Genomic DNA, 18,626 nt, shown 5'->3' with positions numbered 1-18,626 from the left:
CTATTGGGTTGGTGAATAGCATCTCTCAAAGGCCTTCAACATCCAGCTGTTTTGACAGGTGCCTTCAGCAATACCGTGATGCTGAATAAGAAAGGAGGAATGACCAGAGAAGATTATCACGGGAAGAAATTTCAGAAGAGGAAGAACAAGAGTCACCCTGCGTCACCCTGCCTTTGCCACTGCCTACCTGGACAGGCCAAGAGCACAGAACTTGGCGTGGCCAAATTGCACATCAAATTTTAAGATACTCTACTGGGGAGAGTTGAGCGTAAAAACAAACCACTCGCCACCCCAAACTCCCCACCAAATCAGAAAGAATTCTTCTCTGGTGGAAAGCTCACACCTTGACACAGTGTACTCCTGCCTACAGTACACAACAAATGTGCTTATCAGGCCCATACCACCGCTAAGAACCATCAAGTACGTAACACTCCCACGCCCGGACCATTCATGGAACTTTAAATTTAATTCCGCTGCAGTTATTAACTGCATAGAAAAGCACGTGAAAACGCTAGACCATCAGGCATGCCCAGGTTTCTGCCAGTACGCCAATGGCCGTTTGAAACATTTTGTTCCTAGACATCTGGCTTGGTAATATGGAACTAGGAAAATAAACTCCACAATAAAGCCTGAACTGTATATACAGTGACCTGGCTATCAGGACGTTTTACTTGCATCATTCTGCTAAGTTGAACCAAGGATTACTGGCAAATCCACACAGTGGGAAAATAGTTAGATAGAACTAGGTTAAAGGCGTGAAGCCTCTCCTTTAAGAGAGATATCCAACACTAACTGCATTTCTGCTCTCTTTGAAAACAACAACTACAGTCACGTTCCTCCTTCTGTCTGGTAGAAAACAGATCAGTGTAAAACGCCACAGGCCTACTCCATGTTCAGGAGGAAGCCAGAATCCAACCTCCCCGCTGTATGCTACACCAAAGTGGTCTGTGCACAAGTTGCCAAAATTACCGTTCTTCTTCACCCTTGCTACTTATGACCTCTAAACACCATGAACTGTTTCCAAAGAAAGGAACATGCCACAAGTCATAGACTGATGACAGATTTCTGGATTAAAAATCCCCAGGGGGAAAAAAAAAAAAAAAAAAGAGAAATTACATGTTCAAGTGGAATCACATACAGCCAAGTCAGAGTTCTGCGATGTCAGTTCTGACTGACGGTAGTCCAGGAAAATCAAAGGCCAACAATGTTACAGGCTTACTGAAGAAAAAGCTAAAAATACGCTCAGTCGCAGCTGAAGATACGGTTTCACAAAACACGTTGCCTTCACTGCCGCCGGAAGAGAGGCCTTGCTGCCGCCTCCCATCTCTCCATCTGCTCCTTTGTTCTACTGCTGTATTCCTGCGGCTTACCTTGCACTGACTTGAGCACTTTTTAGAGCACTTTACGAGCCAGGTTAACTGCCTAAGAAGATGGGAAACGAACCCAGAAAAGTAGATAGTTTTCCACCAGCTTAGAGAGTTAAACTGGCTGGCAGAGAGAACTAGCAAGCATGAAAGTTGGCACAAGGAAGGAGGCAGGACAGTGCGTTGGGAAGAAGGAGAGGGAATTCGTCCGTCTCCATTTTGTGGCAGTAAGCCGTTACGCTAGCTCATACACGTGTGAAACTACACACACAATTTGCAAGGAGAGCTGCAGAACCCTTTCCTTTTAGAAAGGACACCACCCGAGACACAGTCAGTCAACTTTTAACTCCCTCGTGCGCGTAGAGACTCACTGTCTCACTGAGAAAGGCTGCAGCTGACAGGCATCATTCTTTCATTCAGCCAGATGTGGAAGCTAAAGCGATTTCAGGGAAGTGCTACCTGGTGATCAGAGAACGGACAACAGCGTGCGACACGATTCAGGTCACATTTTCCAAGGAAACAGGACACAGAGTGGGAAGAAGCCAAAGAAGAAGAAATGGAAGAAAAACTAAGTCCTTTTGAGAAACCAGCATCCACTTTGTTGAATAACAGCTAAAGATGACAATGACAGAATTTTTTGAATTATTATTAACGACTGGTTCAATGACATTTTCCCCAGAAAAGCAGGAGGCAGCTCACAAGCGCTGGAGGAGCAGTGGATGGAAAAGACACTTTCTGCACCTTAGTAGTCGGGTTCAGTGAATTTGCGCTTTGCCATATTTTACTCCAGCCGAAAGAGGATTTAGTGAGTGAGTTAGCAGGTGACTTTGTGAGTACCACCGGGTCATTTCTTTCCCACTTAGGCAGAAACACCCCCCCACCCCGATGCTTTAGGCAACCACCCTACATTTCATCCAAAGCCTAAGTTCTAGTCTAAAAAGCCACTAGCATAACAGAGACGGTCTGTATCGGAACTCCACAGCCAGGCTTATTTCACTCAAGCGCAGCCTACAGATTCTCTTGCAGAGTTTGTGCGGATGCTCCACAAGCCCAAACCTACAGCAGAAGGCAAGGAGAAGGAAGAATTTCAGCTCTCTAGCCCAACAACCCCCAACAGCTAAGACCATAGATTTGACTTCCCTTCAAAGGAAAACACAAACAAAACCAACACAGCTCAGAATTTGACACTGGAGCCAGTTTACCCAGCCACCTCCTATGGTTATTCTCTAACACGACCATACTTTCATTCAAGAGTCGCAGCCCCTGTCTAACGTGGCTAAGCGAGCAAAAGTTCCTAAAGTCCCTTCTGAACTTACGCTCTTTTTACATTGCTTGGCGTACCTGGACAGACAGACATAGGTGCTAAGTGTCTCAGTACAGAACACACGCGCAGCCTTCCTAAGAGAGGGAGACAGCAGCTGACATTTCCAGCATACCACACCGGTGTGCCATCGCCCCGGTGCCTGCCCCTCCCAGCACAAATTCTAGAATCACAGAATCACAAGGAAGAGAACTTCCAGAAGTTCTCTTCTGGAAGCAGGCGGCCTTCCAGAATCACTGGAGGTCATCTGGTCCAAGCCCCTGCTCAAGCAGGCTCACCTAGAGCAGCCTGCCCAGCACCACGTCCAGACGGCTTCTGAGTATCCAGCTCTGAAACGTACTTGGACAAACAGCAACCTGACAAGCTGAACCGCAAAAACATTGGCAACACGTGCAACAGGCCCAGGCTTTTGGTGACTCTCTCCTACCAATTTAAGTATTCTCTCCACCACACAGGTGAAAAAATACCACACCAGCAAAGGCTTGTCACCATTACTTCTCTAAAACTGTATCCAACAGCTTGCTGGGGAGAAGACTCAAAACTAATAGAAGCCCGATTAAGTTCATTTCACCGTCTTAAAAAAGCACACCCCGGGCAAATCAATGCAGGAAAACGAGCCGATGCAGTAAGTGGATGAGGAGCTGTCCTCAGCAGAACAGGGTCCTGTCCTGTGTGCCCAAACACCTGTGACAGCTGCCAGCCAAGACTGATGCCATCATCCAGACCGATGGGCCTAAGGCGGCACTTGAACTACCACGTTTAGCCGTACACCCTACACGGGGTTCAGCATTCCCGACAGAATTCAGCCCCTGAATGTCCCCTAGTTTTACCAAACACCATCAGCAAGCAATTACTAGAGCTGAAAGACTGACTCCACGCTTCCTTCTATTGGCAGAAGCTCCAGACCTCGAGTCAGGAAGAAATCAAGCACTTTTGTTTAAGTCAGCAACTTTGCTGCGTGATGCAGGCTTCATGCAAAAATCAAGAGACCCCCACAAAACGCGCGGGATTCCTGTAAAGCTCTGCTCTCCCCATTAAACCCAGCCCTCTTCCCGCAATCGATCGCCGCTCTATGCAGAGAGCCGATTTCCCAGCTCCTCTGTTTGGCAGTTACCCATGTTGAAGCAATAAAATGGTTCGTGAGAAGCAGCTGGGAGGGGAGCAGCGTATGGCCTTTCAGTGAAGGTGTGCCTTGAACGACTTATTCATCAAGTCACCATCAGGCCCCTTCTTTCCCAGAGCAGCCCGTCATGCACTCCTTGGCTCTCACGCACCGCCACAGCCTCCTACTGAAATGCTTCTGGCTGGCTAAATAAGTCATGTGAACATTGGTTGCTTTCAGAAACATGCCCAAAACTAAAAGGGGGGGGGGGGGTGTTGGGTTTTGGGGGTTTGTTTGGGGGGGGTTTGGTTTGTTTTTTGGGTTTTTTTCAGAAAGTGCAAAGAACACATCTGCCCCAAGTTCTAGGGTGTTCATCTCATGACTGGTTTTAAAGGGAAAACCTCTGGTTCTCCCTGTCAAGGACTTTGAAGTGACCCAAGCCTGAGCTGCTTTGACACGGCTCGGTACATTCACTGGCACCTTTTATTTCAGTCATGATTTCTCACAACTACAAAATGAAACCAAGAAACCGTAAGGTACTTAGAAGTAGACAGAATATGCTGTTATCTGAGCTCATGAGAGATTTGCTATTATGTTGTGGACCCGTAACCCAGGGCTACGTTATTGCCAGTTTACCCAGGCTGAAAAGCCCCTGGAGGGTCTCATCGGGGCACTGTTGGCACAGAAGTGTGTGAGCAACGAGTCTTAAAGATGACAAGAAGGGGAAAACATCAGAAGCAGAAGAGCAGAGGTTAAGGTATCTGCCCGCGATGCCCATTACTGGGAAACTCGCCTGAGCCACTGCAGTGTGCTGGTGCTCCCACTCCTTCTGGGCTTCCTCCAGCCAGGACTCCCACGTCGCCTGCGTGCTCCAGATCTGCCACTTGTTCTCAGCCAGCAAAAACCACACCTCTTGTGAACAGCAAGACAGCTTTAACCAGGGTACCTACGTGTAAAATATCAAGCCCCGTGAGAGACGAGGACCAGCAGCGAGGAAGCCATGCAGTGGGAGGCGGTCTGGCCTCTTGCAGAGCAAGCCCTTCCAACCCAAACCTCCTGGGGACCGTACGGCACGTGGGGACACAAACCCACCTCGCTGCGGAACAGCCGAGACGTTTGTTGCTGCTGTCAGCATCCTGAACTGGAAATGAAAGCTGCCATCTTCCTTGTCCTCGTCTAACCAGAAGGTGATCAACAAAACACGGTGCCCAGAGCGTGCACAGGAGCCAACCCCCGCGAATCCTCCTCAGCTCCATTCCCACCGTACTTCTTCGGTGTTACAGATTACCAAAAATGCCTCCTGAGAATGTTCTGGGAAGTCAAAATCTGCTTGCTATTCATAGCTGTATTTATGCTGAAATACGTACGTGTTCCATCGGCTATTGGTCGCCCTGTGCTCCCGAGCCCAGCCAGTCTGCACAACAGTTTGTTATTTGCAGCCTGCGGTTGGTTCTCTTAGAAGCTTCCCACTGGGACTGGCATTTACCACTGCTTTGTTCCTGACCCGTTTTGTCCTTTTAAATATGAAAATACATAAAAGACAAAAAAGAAGCTGTTACCCAGACAATCCCAGCAAACGACAACGTTTCCAATCAAACGTGACTTTTGGTTTGGTTTTGTTTTGTTCTTTTCCCTGTTCGGAAATATCCCATGTAGCTCTGGAACTTCACAAGCGAAAAAGTCTCACAGCCACTTTGCTCCTTGGGTGGAAACATCTGATGCCCTCTCCTGTACCGCTACCAGCAATCACAGCCCGGTTTGGTTTTGCCCCTGCCAGCCCACGAAAACCCTTCTCTTCTCCAGCTAACCCTAACTTGCAGCAATGGAGCCATAGCCGCTCTGCCTCTAGTATGCAGGGCAATATGGGATGGGGTACTTCAAAACCACACCTCACCCACTGTAAGTGTGGGTACGGCAGGTAGGCAGGCAAAGGACAACTCCAGCTGCCCCTGCACGGAGCTGGCTCAGGCGTGGGGAGTTTGTTGGTCTGCGTTCATATCGGCACATGAAAGCAGTTCAGCTCTCTGCAGGACTCAACTGCTGCTGGAGACATTAAATCTTCTGCTCCTGACACCTGCGAACAGCCAGGCTGCTGCGGCTACAAGGTCACCGAGCCATCACCCGCTTTGGGATAACGGACTGGGGTGTAAGTGCCTGACCTCTTTTTATGGGAGAGGGAATAAGAAGGCATTAGTGCTGGAGTCCAGCAAAAGCCTGCCTGAAAGGACTGCAAAGAGAGCGGTTTTCAGTCCTGAGGCCCAGGAAGCGCAGGAGGAGAGCAAAGGGGAGCAGAGAGGGAACCTTCTCCTCCAGAAGGAGCTGACGGACTGGGAAAGTGGCCGGGAAAGCAAGCTGCTCCTGGGCAGGAAGGAATAGAATAGCTCTGTGTGGCACTATCGCTGGGATCTGGGATTGGGAAGCAGAGACGACAAATGCCTGGCAGCAGGCATCACTTCTATGTTCTACGTTTCAACCACGGTTGGGCTGTGGGACCCCAAACTACAGCTTAGTTTTAGAGGTGCTGTGTTACTGGGAGAGAAAGGGCAGGAAAGAAGCTCAATTAAGTCACACATATGAGGGAGACCTGGAATCCTCAGGAAATACAGTTACCTCTGTCGTACAACTTACCTGTAAAAACACATGCCGTTCGTTAATAAGGGTAAAGAATAAGCTCTTCATGTGCCGCCCCTGCCTATGGACAGATTCACCCTTTCTTCCTTCTGAGCTGTCAGTCCCGTTGAACTGGTATCTTCTGTCATTTTGCCCAGCACCTGACCGCAATGTGCACCAAGACCAGAAAGGGAAAACTTATGAAAGCGTACCTTTCAGCATATCGTAAGGTTGACAAAGTTTCTTCGTAACAGATGTCTGCTGGACTCAACGGCCGCAATCTCTAAGCATATGAAAAGTATTAACTGACATTAGATTTTGAAGGAGGGTTTTTAAAATAGTTTTAAACGCTACCAAAAACCAGACAGGGATTAACGTGGAAAGATAGACCATTAAGTCCCCAAATATAAAAGGAGAACCCAGGTGTCTTAGCAATCTGGCCATAAATTAACTCTTTCTAACACTTGTGCCAGAAGAGAAATGAGACAGAAAGAAAGATGAGAAGATAGAGGTGGGTTTTGCAAAAATTAATACTGAAGGCGCTCGAATCCTGCTAACTCTGCCTTAATGCTAGCACCAACGCAAAAAAAAAGGGCGCAAAACCACTTTGATGGTCTTTGTTCAAGTAGCAATTGAAGAATCTGTCCTTCAGTTTGTTCAAAACATCTCCGATGAATTACGCAAGCTAGCATTTGAAGAAACCCAGGTAAGCTGTTTTGAGAGTATCAGCATTTACAGTCAACCTTTTCACATGTGCACATTTTCTGTTCGTATTCTTCCACCTTTCATTTAATTGCACTTCCTTTAAAAAAAATACCTCTTCCAAGATGCTGGAGCATACAGTTAATTCACCTGAGACAAGGAAGAACCTAGGGGAGTTTCATCTCATTTAGGAATGCAACCTCTGGTGCACGGCACAAACGATAGTCTCAGAAGTCAGGGCAAAAAGGACTTGTTTCATAATGCAGCCTAGTTTTAGGTAGGTAAAGAACACGGGGTTTATATAAAACAGGTGCCTCTGAGTTTTATAGCTACATTTACCTATATGTCAATAAATTTTTACAGATATGCAGAAAACTCTTTCAGAAGAAACGGAGGTTGTATCTCTAACGTAGACAGAGATATCTATTTTGCGCCAGCCACATTTCTGTTCCGAAAACAGAAGTGCTCTCCATTTGAGTAACACGTTTAGTAGTGGCTAGAAGCTTTTGACCAGCAGAAGGGTTCTCCCCTTTGTGTTGCACAGGAAGCAAGCTTAACTTTTAAATTACACTCACTTTCACCAATGTCAGAGCCGCACAATTCTATTTCAATGGGCAAAGCGGGTTATAAATTCAAGAATCAACTTACCATGATGGTCCTGCTTCTTCCCCCCTGAGCAGACTGCAGGAGTCTCGTCAGGACCAAGTCCCTGTATGGGATGTGCACCACTCTCTTTCCTGTAGCAACCTCAGCCAGAGCACTAAGGGAAAATAAAGTGAAAAGTAGAAGCATGACTATGAAAAGCAAATCTGGGGGGCCGGCGGCAGGGAAGAGGCTACCAGATTAGAACCTTCCGTATATTCATGCTTAGGCACAGGCTTCAGTATGTTTGTGCTTGTGGACATCTCAGGCTTTATTCATTTAAGTAACTTCTTTAGCCAGACGGCAAGGAATCCTGAATGGAGGGAAAACTATTTTTCACCTGCAGAAATTTAATTTTTACTTCACAGGGAAGGATTTTTTTAAAAAAAAAGAAAAAGAAAACCAGCTGGTGACATTTCCTAATGTGGTTAGACTTAGATTTACCCACCTGCCTTCCTTCAACCTGTCTCCTTCAGATCCTTCAGAGGAGGATTTTTGCCTTTCGCTTCCTGCCAAGTCCGCCAGATTTATAACTGGCTGTTTGGCGATGGCTTCGTCGAGAAAAATCTGTTAAAATACGGTATCAACAGCAGGAAAAATTACCAGATCCGTCCCTCAGACATTATGAAGTAAGATACAGAAAACGATACTCTGCAGAAACGCAGAGGAAATAAATAGGTTGCGACAGTTACCGCTCTTGGAACATCTGACCTAGGAAGAATTGCTGTAAAGACGAGAACCACAAAGGTGTGCCTCAAAGCAAACGACCTACCGCCTCTCAGGATGAAGCAGCAGACAAAGCCGCTCATCCCCTGCACCCGCAGAAAGGGGGTACGGAAGCACCGCTGGCTCCCAACCTCCCCCGGCTGCAAAGGCGACGTCTCCCTCCCATCCCCGTCCCAGATGAGCCCGGGACTGGCCCTGCCTGCCAGGGCTGAGCAGCTTTCGGAGCTGCCTGCGCGAGCAGCCGTGGGGAGCTGAGCTCGCTTGTGCTCCAGAGACGGGTCACGCACGTCCGGGCCAGCCGGAGCCCCCTCCTCCTCAACCAGCCCCAGCCCGGGCTCGTCCTGCGTAAGCGGCTCTGCAGACCCCTCTCCAGCTCTGTCGACAGGGGACTTCAGCAAAAACGGTAGTTCTGGTGTCTGTCTCCCGAGGGGAAACGTTGGGGGAGCGAGCGATGATAGGAGCAAGGCCCGTTGTCCGGAGCAGAGCCGCGAGCAGTCGCCTCCCCCGGCCCGGCTGCTCTGAGGTGGTTCAGCCGCCCGTCAGCAGCAGCACCACGGTCACCCAGCACCCCTCCGCCTGGCCGGGGGCACACACAGCGAGGACAGCAGGATTCGGGCCACGGTGACCCTCTGGGGTCACGTCTCTGCCACCGCCGCGCTGCGGCCTTCCCTCACGCGGGGTCGGGGAGGTGCCGCAGACTGCCCCGCGCTTGTGCCGCGCCCTGTGAGCTTGCTCGCTGCAGGGCTGCTTGTTAGCGCGAGCCCAGGAGTTCTGCAGAGCGCTGACGGGCAAGCAGCAGCTGCCAGAGAGAAACAGTGGCCGTAGGTTATTTCTGGACACCAGCGAGAGATTTTCAAAGACCGCCTGTAATATTTGGCACGCAGAGGATCTTAAATACGGAGCCAACCTGCAAGCAGGCAGTGGTTTCGGACACCTCTGCCTTCGGCGATCCCCGCTCCGAGAGCAGCGGCGGCGGACAGCGTGCAAGCGCCAAAAAGGTGGGCTGGCAAGGCTGGCCCTGCAGCCCGGGGTGAGGCAACCCAACAGGCTCTCATCTGCTCGCTGTCGTGGAGGTGCCAATAAACGAGGGTGGGTCTAGGTAAAACAGAGCCACCCTGGGTTTCGCGTCTGCATGAACTTCCACGAGTTCGTCTGACGGTGCATCTAAGAGGACTGAGTTCATGCAGAGTGCTAAACAGCTATACTGAACGGCGGAAACAGTGCCTGCACACTACACCTGTTCGAGCTGGATGGTGACGACCCCCTGAGACCCACGGCTGGTGGCATTCATGGTAGTCGTAGCTGCTCTTCTCATCTTCTTCCCGCATTCCATTAACCTCTCCACCTCCACAGGGCACCAGCTTCAAACCGTCCACTTAAAAACCTTGCTGCTGCTCTTCTCTAATCTTGAGCCCACCAGGCTTCCTGGTTTTGGAGAGCCAAAATGTGTTACCAGCACCAGAAAAAAAATTGTTACGCTTAGTAAGGATGGAACAAAAATTAAGATCGACTACGGCGGAGCACGGGGTAGTTGTTCGCGAAATTCATTCCCGGAGAGTTCCACTTGCCCGGTAAGTTTAATCTACACTGAGAGCTCACATCTGTAGACTTAAGACGTTTGCAACATTCAGGACAAAGGCATCATTTGCCTCTGCCTCTGTCATCGCCATTAGATAAGGGGTTTCAACAAGCTTATTCCATGCGCCGCTAAAATGAATGAGGTCTGTCTTCCCCTGTGCTCATTTTTTTCCTATTTTTTTCCTGCCCACTGCATCAAACCTGTCTGAAATTGGCCACGTGGCTCCAGACCAATGAGGAGGGAGGTACAGGGGAAAGTAGTTCACAGGCAAGTGGCAAACTGCATAAACCTTAGAAGGACAGCTAAAAATTCAGTGCTCTGACACATACACCATCTTCAAAATCCCCTCCCAGCTCAGGAGAAACAGATTACCCATTTCCAGTTAGCAACGAGTCCCGTGTCTGCCAACGTCAGAGACTAACAAGATGAGGAGCATCGGGGAAAGAGAGCAGATAAAAATGCTAACTTTCTTCTTAACCCCCTTCTTCTTCACCAAGGAGCAAAATACAGAAAGGAGAAAGAAGAAAAGTACTACAAGGGATGAAACAGCTTGGCCAGCTTGGTTGTACTAAACAGACAGATTGTCCCTTGTGGGCTCTGAAGAGCAGCAAATTATAAAGGTATCTTTGAGCTGGGGTTAAGCACAAACAGGGTTTAAGAGTTGGCTATCCCCTATCTATGTGAGAAGCATTGTCTTTTTAAAGTTCTGATTGAGATAGTATTTTCATAGGATATGTTGGGTGGGTGTATGTCTGTAAATAACACAAACAGTGACACTTCTCAGACATCAGGAACAACCTTCCATGCACTTCCTGCAGATCGTAAGTTGATCTTCTCATTGTTTAAGAGAATGTCAGCTTTGCGGTGTTCTTGCAGACAGAATATATGCAAGTATTTACTCGGTCACTTCCTACTCTGCTATCAAGAACTAGGTTGTATTGGGATAGTGCTATCTGTGGGGTGCATAGTAGCCTGGGTGTCTCCTCATTGTTTTATTTACAATGTATGTTGTGTGGGTTGGTGTTAATAGGAGAGTATCTATCCCTGATTATCCAATGGAATTTCAAGTAAGGCAGATGTTATTTAATAGTTTTGAATCTGCTTAAGTAAATTTGTTCAACACCAATAGTGAATAACTTGGAAATCATGCAACCAACTCGGGTCTAAGTTAACATGCTATTCTTTCCAGACTGCCATGCAGATTAGAAATGATAACATAATGGGCTTTCAGCCATTGAAAATGTAACTCAAAACTCAACATACCTCTAGTACTATTGTAATCTAAATTAGCAGGGCTCATTCATGATCTATTTCAGGGATTATTTGTTTTGCTACTCTGCAGTGCTAGTATAGTATTAATTTTGGCTAGAGTCCTGAAATGTATGATGCCTTTCTGTACAGCTCAATGTAAGTGCAAATATCACATGCTTAAATCACAAGATGCTTCAGCTTATATACTTAGGTAGTTAACAAAACACCATCTTTCTATTAACGCTAAGCAACGAGTCTCCTGGAGAATTCAGGAACTGTCAAATAATCTGATAAAGCTGATTGAGTTAAATACATTTAGTCACCTAATTCTTACTTCTTTTTTCATTCTGCTTTCATCCAAGCTACTTTACAGTAATTTCTGAATGCTTCTAGGGGAACCATTTGAGGTCTTCTGGGCACTGTTTGGCTAGTATGGTAAATTGGAACTATTCAGATCTTTATGTGAAACCCATGAAGTGGGAAGGGTGCATGCCATAGGGAATTTGTTCATTTGGTTCCTTGATTACCTACAACCATCCAGCCACTACATCCGGGAACCTTATTGGAAGCTCTTCACTGCGGCCATGCAGCATCTTAGTCGGCAATACCAGCTCTCTGAAACAGTGGAATTAGCCTGGGCGCTGAAAAGCAGGTGATAAATTTTGGGGTTTTTTTGGTGTGTGTGGCTTCTGCTGGAGGCAGGTTCTGAGCTCTAGAGCATTATGTCTGTCCTGCCTTGTCTTAGAGAAGTGTTTCCTTTTGTTCAATTTAGGAATCAAAAACTACTAATGAAAAATCCAGAGGTAGAAGCCCGAAGCCAGCAGAATACTCTTCACAGTCCTCCAAACATCCTTTCCAGTTGGCCAATATTTATGAGTATTACGATGCAGGGAACCACTGGTGCAAAGACTGCAAGACCATCTGCGGGACCACGTTTGACTTTTTCACACACATGCATAATAAGAAACACAGACAGGTATGTTGCAGGCTTCCTTCACTAAGTGCATTTCATATTGCTATAAATGTTAACACTAAAACATACATCACAGAACTACATTTTACAAGAGAGCCTGAAGTAATAATGAACCCAAGAAGTTGCTTATCAAATTCTTTTTCCCTAACGTTGGACTTGAGCAGTTTGTACAGGTACCGGTATGTTCTGACTAGTGTAAATGGGGCCTGTGTCCAGTTCACTCGGAAACTAGCATTTGATATTTGTGTTTCTTATGTTTACCTGTTCTTTGCTATCATTCACATTTTACCCTTTTCACAGGTTATTTTCTCATTATAAATTGCAAAATGGGAGGGGAAGGAGAGGAAAACATAGTTCCTGTAAATATTTGCAAGTTGATTTTAATGTTCAGTGTTCTGAAAGGATGTTAAAAAGGAAAAAGACAAGTGTACTTGCCTTGCTAGTGTAATATATGAGCCTGTATACCTCTGTCACTGTGCAAATAGACCCTGGATCCTTACAACAGACCTTGGGCTTCGAAGACCCAGAGTGAGACCAAACAAGACTCCATAAAACGCATCGGTAAGATAACTGTTCCTGCCAAAGGTACGTTGATTTTTTTTAGCTTGGGTTTCATCTCCCTTTGCCCTCCAGCAGGTTCCAGTTGCTCAGAGAAAGGAATTTCAAAACTTTACCTTGTTAGAGGAACACATATAGATACTGTATTATTAGGTAAAAGACAAATAATTTAATTTCCTGGTTGTTCTTGTGGAAAAAGGTCATGAAGCAAGAATGCAGGAAAACATAGTGTGGTTCCTTCTCTTCTTTTTAGAGTTTAGTTTTCTCTTTTGAATACCAGGTGACTTTTTCTTTCTCCAGTATAGTTCTAAAGTGATTTTTGCTAACATATTAGAATTCAGAACATGACCACAAGAGCTTGCTGTGTTTGGGCAGATCTTGTGCAATACTCCACGCAGTCTTGCAACAGACCCTTCCATTCAATACATTTTTAGTAGACGTGTCCTTGAAAAGTCACTGATAAGTACTTGGTAGAGCGTGGATACAGAGAATCTGAGGAAGCTGTGTGGAAGGGGCTGTAAGTGATTAGAAAATTAATACAAGCTTTAAAACCTGAACGTCTAAATAGGCCTGCCAGTGATCAGTCTCAGTTTATTAATCTGTTACGTACTTCGAGTAGTGCCCACTAAAGGAAAATCTGCAGTGTGTTAGATAACTGCAGCTGGTTCTGTAGGCACAAGGATGTAGTCTTGCTGAACTTCAATGAAAATACTTGTGTTCTTTTTATAAACCAGGTGTTTAGTATTTGAGCAGACTATACCACAAAGATGGAAAATAGATTAAGACTGTAGGAAATGTTAACCTACTTGAATAGGGGATAGCCTTAATACAATGGAGAGCACTAAAATAATTTTTTAAATCATAGTAATCAAGCTTCTTCAGTTTACATGTTTGCTCCTGGTAGTGGTGTTTCCCGTACTGTAAGCCTAAGGAGACCAGCATTAACTGTTCCAAAAGCAACATGGCTGGAAGTTTTGCTGTTGTTCTTTGATATGTTTATCTGGCTTTGTTAAGAGCTTGGCATTTATTAAGTTTTGTTTCTCTGATCATTTTCTTCGGCCTTTTCAGGCTCTGAGTTTCTGATTCCCATTACTGGATATTATTGCCAGCTCTGTCATGAATTTTTTGGAGATCAAATCTCAGCAGAGCAGCATGTGAAAAGTCATCCCCACAATGAGAAATACAAGGTTGGTAACTGTTGTACCAGGAGTGAGTCATTCCTTGTGTTAGATTCTACTTGTTCTGTCTTCCTTTCCTGAAGAATGACATTTGACTCCTCAGAGTATATGTATTTGGTTATCTTCACTACATTCTACTGAACTAAATAAGCAGAACTTCCCACTACACAGAGACTAATCTTTCACGTGCATGAGGTTGAAATGGTGTTTAAGTCCCAGCGTTGATTTTCAAACTCTTCTGTAAAGTGACAGCACTGCTGCAAGCCACCACTCAATTCACATTAAATTACAGAATGTGGTCTTTGTAGCATCGCGGTTTCTTGGTAGGAAGAAGTTTTCTGCTCTCTTAGTGTTGAGATGGCACTTCCTGAACAAGTCAAAACTGTTACAGAGCTGATTTATTTATTTCTTTTTCATGGAAACAGTGGCTAAAATTGTGCCATTTATTTCCACAGAAATACATAGATGAAAACCCACTCTATGAAGAGAGGAGAAATCTAGACCGTCAAGCTGGGTTGGCTGTAGTTCTGGAAACAGAGCGCAGGCGGCAGAGTGAGCTGAAAAGGAAACTAGTTGAGAAACAGAAAGAAGAGAAGGATGAGAAGAAACCAAAAATAATAAAGAAAGAGGAAGCAAAGAGCATCCCAGAGCTTGGAGAAGGGACTAGTGAAAGTCAAGGCAAAATAGATTCTTCTGGGCGAAAAATGGGTATCAAGCTTAAACTGAAGAAGGAAGATAAGAAGGAGGAGAAAAAAAGAAGAAAAGAAAGAGGAATCTAAAAAGGAATCACCAAGTCAGACTTCCTTTGGGAAATTCAGCTGGAAAAAGACTGAGAGAGAGGATAAAACCCTGGGAGGAGCTATTCCAAAGGAGGAGAGTACAGAAGGAAACAAAGAGGAGAGCAAGTGTCAGTCTGGGAAACTCCATGTCAAGCCCATTGAAATCAAGCTGTCTGGAAAGACTGTTATTCCACACACTAGCCCATGGACACCAGTTGTTTTCACATCAACACCAGCAAAAATTCTACCTAATCTACCAGTCCCCACCATGATTTTCAGGAAGTCTACTGCTGCAACAGTTAGCAAACCAGCACCTTTGAACACCTTTTTATCTAGAAAATCCTCTGGAGCTGCCACCAAACCACTGCCTGTAGTAAAAGGAACCAATGCAGATCTTCTACTGCCTCCGGATATCATCTCAAAAGCTTTTGGAGGAGAAGAAGTAATTTTAAAAGGGGCAGAGGAGGATCTGAAAGCAGCAGAGAAAAGTGAGTCTTCTCAAACTTCTGATATACCACCTTCACGCCCTCCTCCACCAGCAGTCCAGCAGGCAGCTGTCATCCCTGCAGATGAAGTAGCTCCAGGTGTGTCTGAAAGTGAACAGACAATGCTGGCAATGCCTGTGAGACCCCCTCCACCACCACCACCTTCAACTGCTTTCAGTGATGAGGCAAAAAAGGTAGAGAAACGAAACTCTTGCTTGGCCACAGCCAATGCTAAAGATCTCTATGATATTTTCTACAGTAGTGGTGGAAAGGGTTCGGCTGACAGCACGCTTGCAAGTTCTGCACTTCCAAATGGAGAAAGCTCTAACCTTACAAAACCTGCAGACTTATCTGCAAACCCTAGAACAAATAATAGCTCATCTTCCGTGAAGGAGGATTCTCAGCACATGGCTACTGAAGTTAGCCAAGTCCACTCAGCTGAGCAAAGCTCAGAGCTGGAGAAAACTGATACTCAGGAGACTTCAATACTTCATATTGAGATGAGCTCTGATGTTGAAAATGGTATTCAGAAAGACGTAGGTCAAAAATTTCAGCTTCCTCTTTCAACAGATGTTCGGACTAAATTGAAAGAAGATTCCTCACAGTGTAATAATCAAGTAACAGGGAACTGGGTTCTTAGTGAGAATCAGGCTGAAATGAACAAGAAACCAGTTCAGTCTCAGCTATCGGAAATGTTGGTCACAGAACTGCCAGAAACAAAAACTGCTTCTGGTATCCAGATGCCTGCAGAAATTGGACTTGTGGATACAGGAGGCAAAGAGCAGGTAGGCAGTCAGGAATTCTGTGTTCTACAGACAACAGAGGTCCAAGAGAAACTTGGACAGGAAGATGCAAGTAAAACTTCCATTACTAACACAAATGTTCCTGGTACCCTGGAGAAAGGTGCAGAGATGAAAGTCCGGGAAGCAAAAGCGGTAAAGACTGAGCTTAGCTTACACCCAAAGACGTTGTTACCTGAAACACAGAATGAAATTAAAAATTTGGAAAATTCCCATTTGGTAGAGGAAAAGTTAAGTGATAACTGTAGAACTCACTCAGAAATTGATAGTCCAGACTTGCTCTGTGATTCTCAAAACACCTCAAAAGAAAAACCTTCAGTAGCAGTAATGACAGAACAGAATTCTATTGATGCCTCCTTAAAAGATGTAAAACTGAAAAGTGTAGCTTTGGAAGTATCTCAGCCAGGAGTCCTTGGCGAAGCTCCCCGAATTTCAGAAACCCAAAATAAGATTTCAGAATTGACAAGAAGTCCTGGTGAATGGGACACTTCCAGAAGTAGTAATGGAGAACAGGTCATCACAACCCATTCTTGTTCTGAAAGTGGTTGGGATCTACCAAATACTCCAAATGTAGAAATAAAAAGTGGTTCTAATGAAGTTAGTGCTTCAGAATTGACAGAGGTACGGCCAGACACATGTCTTGCCAACACAGGAACTAGAATTAGTGTATTAAAAGGTCAAGAAAAAGTTCGATCTGAACCTTCAGGCCATGCAGTATTAGATAACCAAACCCAAAGGCAAGAAGTTGCATGGTTAGTCAACGCCTGCTCTGCGAACATTGTTGAACTCAGATCCAGTGTAGAATTAGTAGTTGAAGTTGAAAAAAAATCATTAGGACACACCGGATCTGATGCAACATTAGATAATGTTTTTACCAAGAGAGATGCAAAACAAGTAGGGACTGGAGGCTTTTCTAGGGCTCACTCTGATCTTGTCCGAGAGTCAGTAGTTGGTTTATCAGCAGATTTCCATAGGGACCATCTTTCAGAAGAAACTGTCCACTTCCGAGAAACAAAGCATGAGGTTTTAAGAACCTCAGCAGCCAATGACTTTCATGTGAATAGCACTCACTCAGGATTGAACACTGAGCGATCTGAAAGTCTCTCTGCAGATGTTTGTGTGGATAACGATAAAGTTTCTTTGACGTCAGAAGATGTGAAACATAATGATACTCCCTTCCAGAAAGCAGAGCTCGAGTTTAAAAGCATTGATTTCAGTTTGGGAGATACTAAGGTAAAACGTGAATGCTTCAGCATCCGTACAGTGGGACATTTAAATAAGAATACGGAAGAAGTCTCAAAACTAGAAACTATTGCATCCATTAGGTTGGAGTCCAATAAACTTAAGAAGCTGGGCATTGAAAAAACAGTGGATAAAACAGAGATTACTGATTTTGCTACATTGACGTCTGGTAGTCAGGAAGATAAATTTTGCACACGGATTTCTCAAAAAGATATGCCACAGCTTGGATTGCAGTCCTCAAATAGTGACACTACAGGAGTGGTCATGCCAGTTCTAGAAATGCTGGGCATTTCTCCCATGTCTGAGATCCTTCTGCAAGTGAGGGAGAGCAGAGGTGGAGCTGCTGAAATGCTGTCGCTGAGTTGTGACGGAGGCAATGCAGAAAGTCAGGCTTCTGGGTGCATGGAAACTTTCCTTCCTGAACTCAGAGAAACACATGGAAATGAAAGTGGCTCAGGAAGCAAGGAAGCATGCACCATCCAGAGCAAGAAGACTGAGCAAACAGAAACTGCTGACAGTTTGGAAGCTACAACAAATTCAGGAATTGCTGAAAGCTTAGCAGAAAGCCCAGTGGGTTGAAGTGAACCCAGCCAGTCCCAATATTTGAGGAGCCAGAGTTGGGATTATGTATATGGTTTTTGTTTGGGTTTTTGTTCCAGTTGAGGGGTTTGGGTGTATTTTGCATCCTGTGGTAGGACTTGACTAAAGTGAAACTTACATCATCGGAAACCAGACACATACTTTATTCTGTTCATAATTAATTGTGTAAAATGTTTTTTCATGTGAATTTTTTTGCCAATTTCTTTTCTACACTCTGCTATTAAAATGGAATCTCTCATTTATAATGCGTGCGTCTTTGTTGTTTATTTTGGGGGCTTTTATTCTTTGACCATTCTTGGATGATTTCCAGCTCACCCTGTTTGTGTCAGTAGCACCATGAGTAGCCCAGCCACTGGGACAAGCTCAAGAACAGCAATTTAGAATTTGAGGAAATGGAGACTTGCAGAAGAGCTAAAACTGAAAATTTCTTTAAACTGTAATGCATGGTTTTGTTTACTTTCATTGTTTGAAATGCAAGAATGTGATTAGAGTTGATTTTGTTTGTTTATCTGTCTCTGTGATTTGCAATTATTGCTGCATTACATCTGTACTTAAGCTGTTTCATTGTATTGTATAAGCACATGTATGGATGCCACATCAATAAGCAAGGGGAGAAAATCTGCCCGACTGGCTTTTGGAGAAGAAGACTAATCGGTAAGGCTCTGTGGCCTGACACCTGGACCAGACATATTGAGGTCACTTACATGATTTGAA

General features: G+C 45.3%; 2 protein-coding genes across 2 annotated transcripts in view; one reads left to right on the top strand and one right to left on the bottom strand.

Annotated features, from left to right (window-relative positions):
- Positions 1-6,030, bottom strand: part of LOC142037696 (protein ELYS-like) — a 43,796-nt gene extending 37,766 nt beyond the window's left edge. Inside the window, exons 1-2 of the mRNA XM_075042177.1 lie at positions 4,880-6,030; positions 4,581-4,733 (exon numbers count right to left, since the gene is read on the bottom strand). The gene's annotated coding sequence lies outside the window, so the exon portion shown is untranslated. The remainder of the gene's footprint in view (positions 1-4,580; positions 4,734-4,879) is intronic.
- Positions 6,031-10,849: 4,819 nt separating this feature from the next.
- On the top strand, positions 10,850-18,626 carry LOC142037694 (uncharacterized). Its single transcript, XM_075042176.1, is given in 6 exon segments — positions 10,850-10,867; positions 12,070-12,273; positions 12,756-12,855; positions 13,897-14,015; positions 14,462-14,755; positions 14,757-18,626. Coding segments are annotated over 6 exon segments (3,870 nt in total). The 3' UTR covers positions 17,892-18,626.

Source organism: Buteo buteo, chromosome 12 (genome assembly GCF_964188355.1).
Source record: "Buteo buteo chromosome 12, bButBut1.hap1.1, whole genome shotgun sequence".
Taxonomy (NCBI): Eukaryota; Metazoa; Chordata; class Aves; order Accipitriformes; family Accipitridae; genus Buteo; species Buteo buteo.
This window is presented reverse-complemented; position numbering and strand designations above follow the sequence as displayed.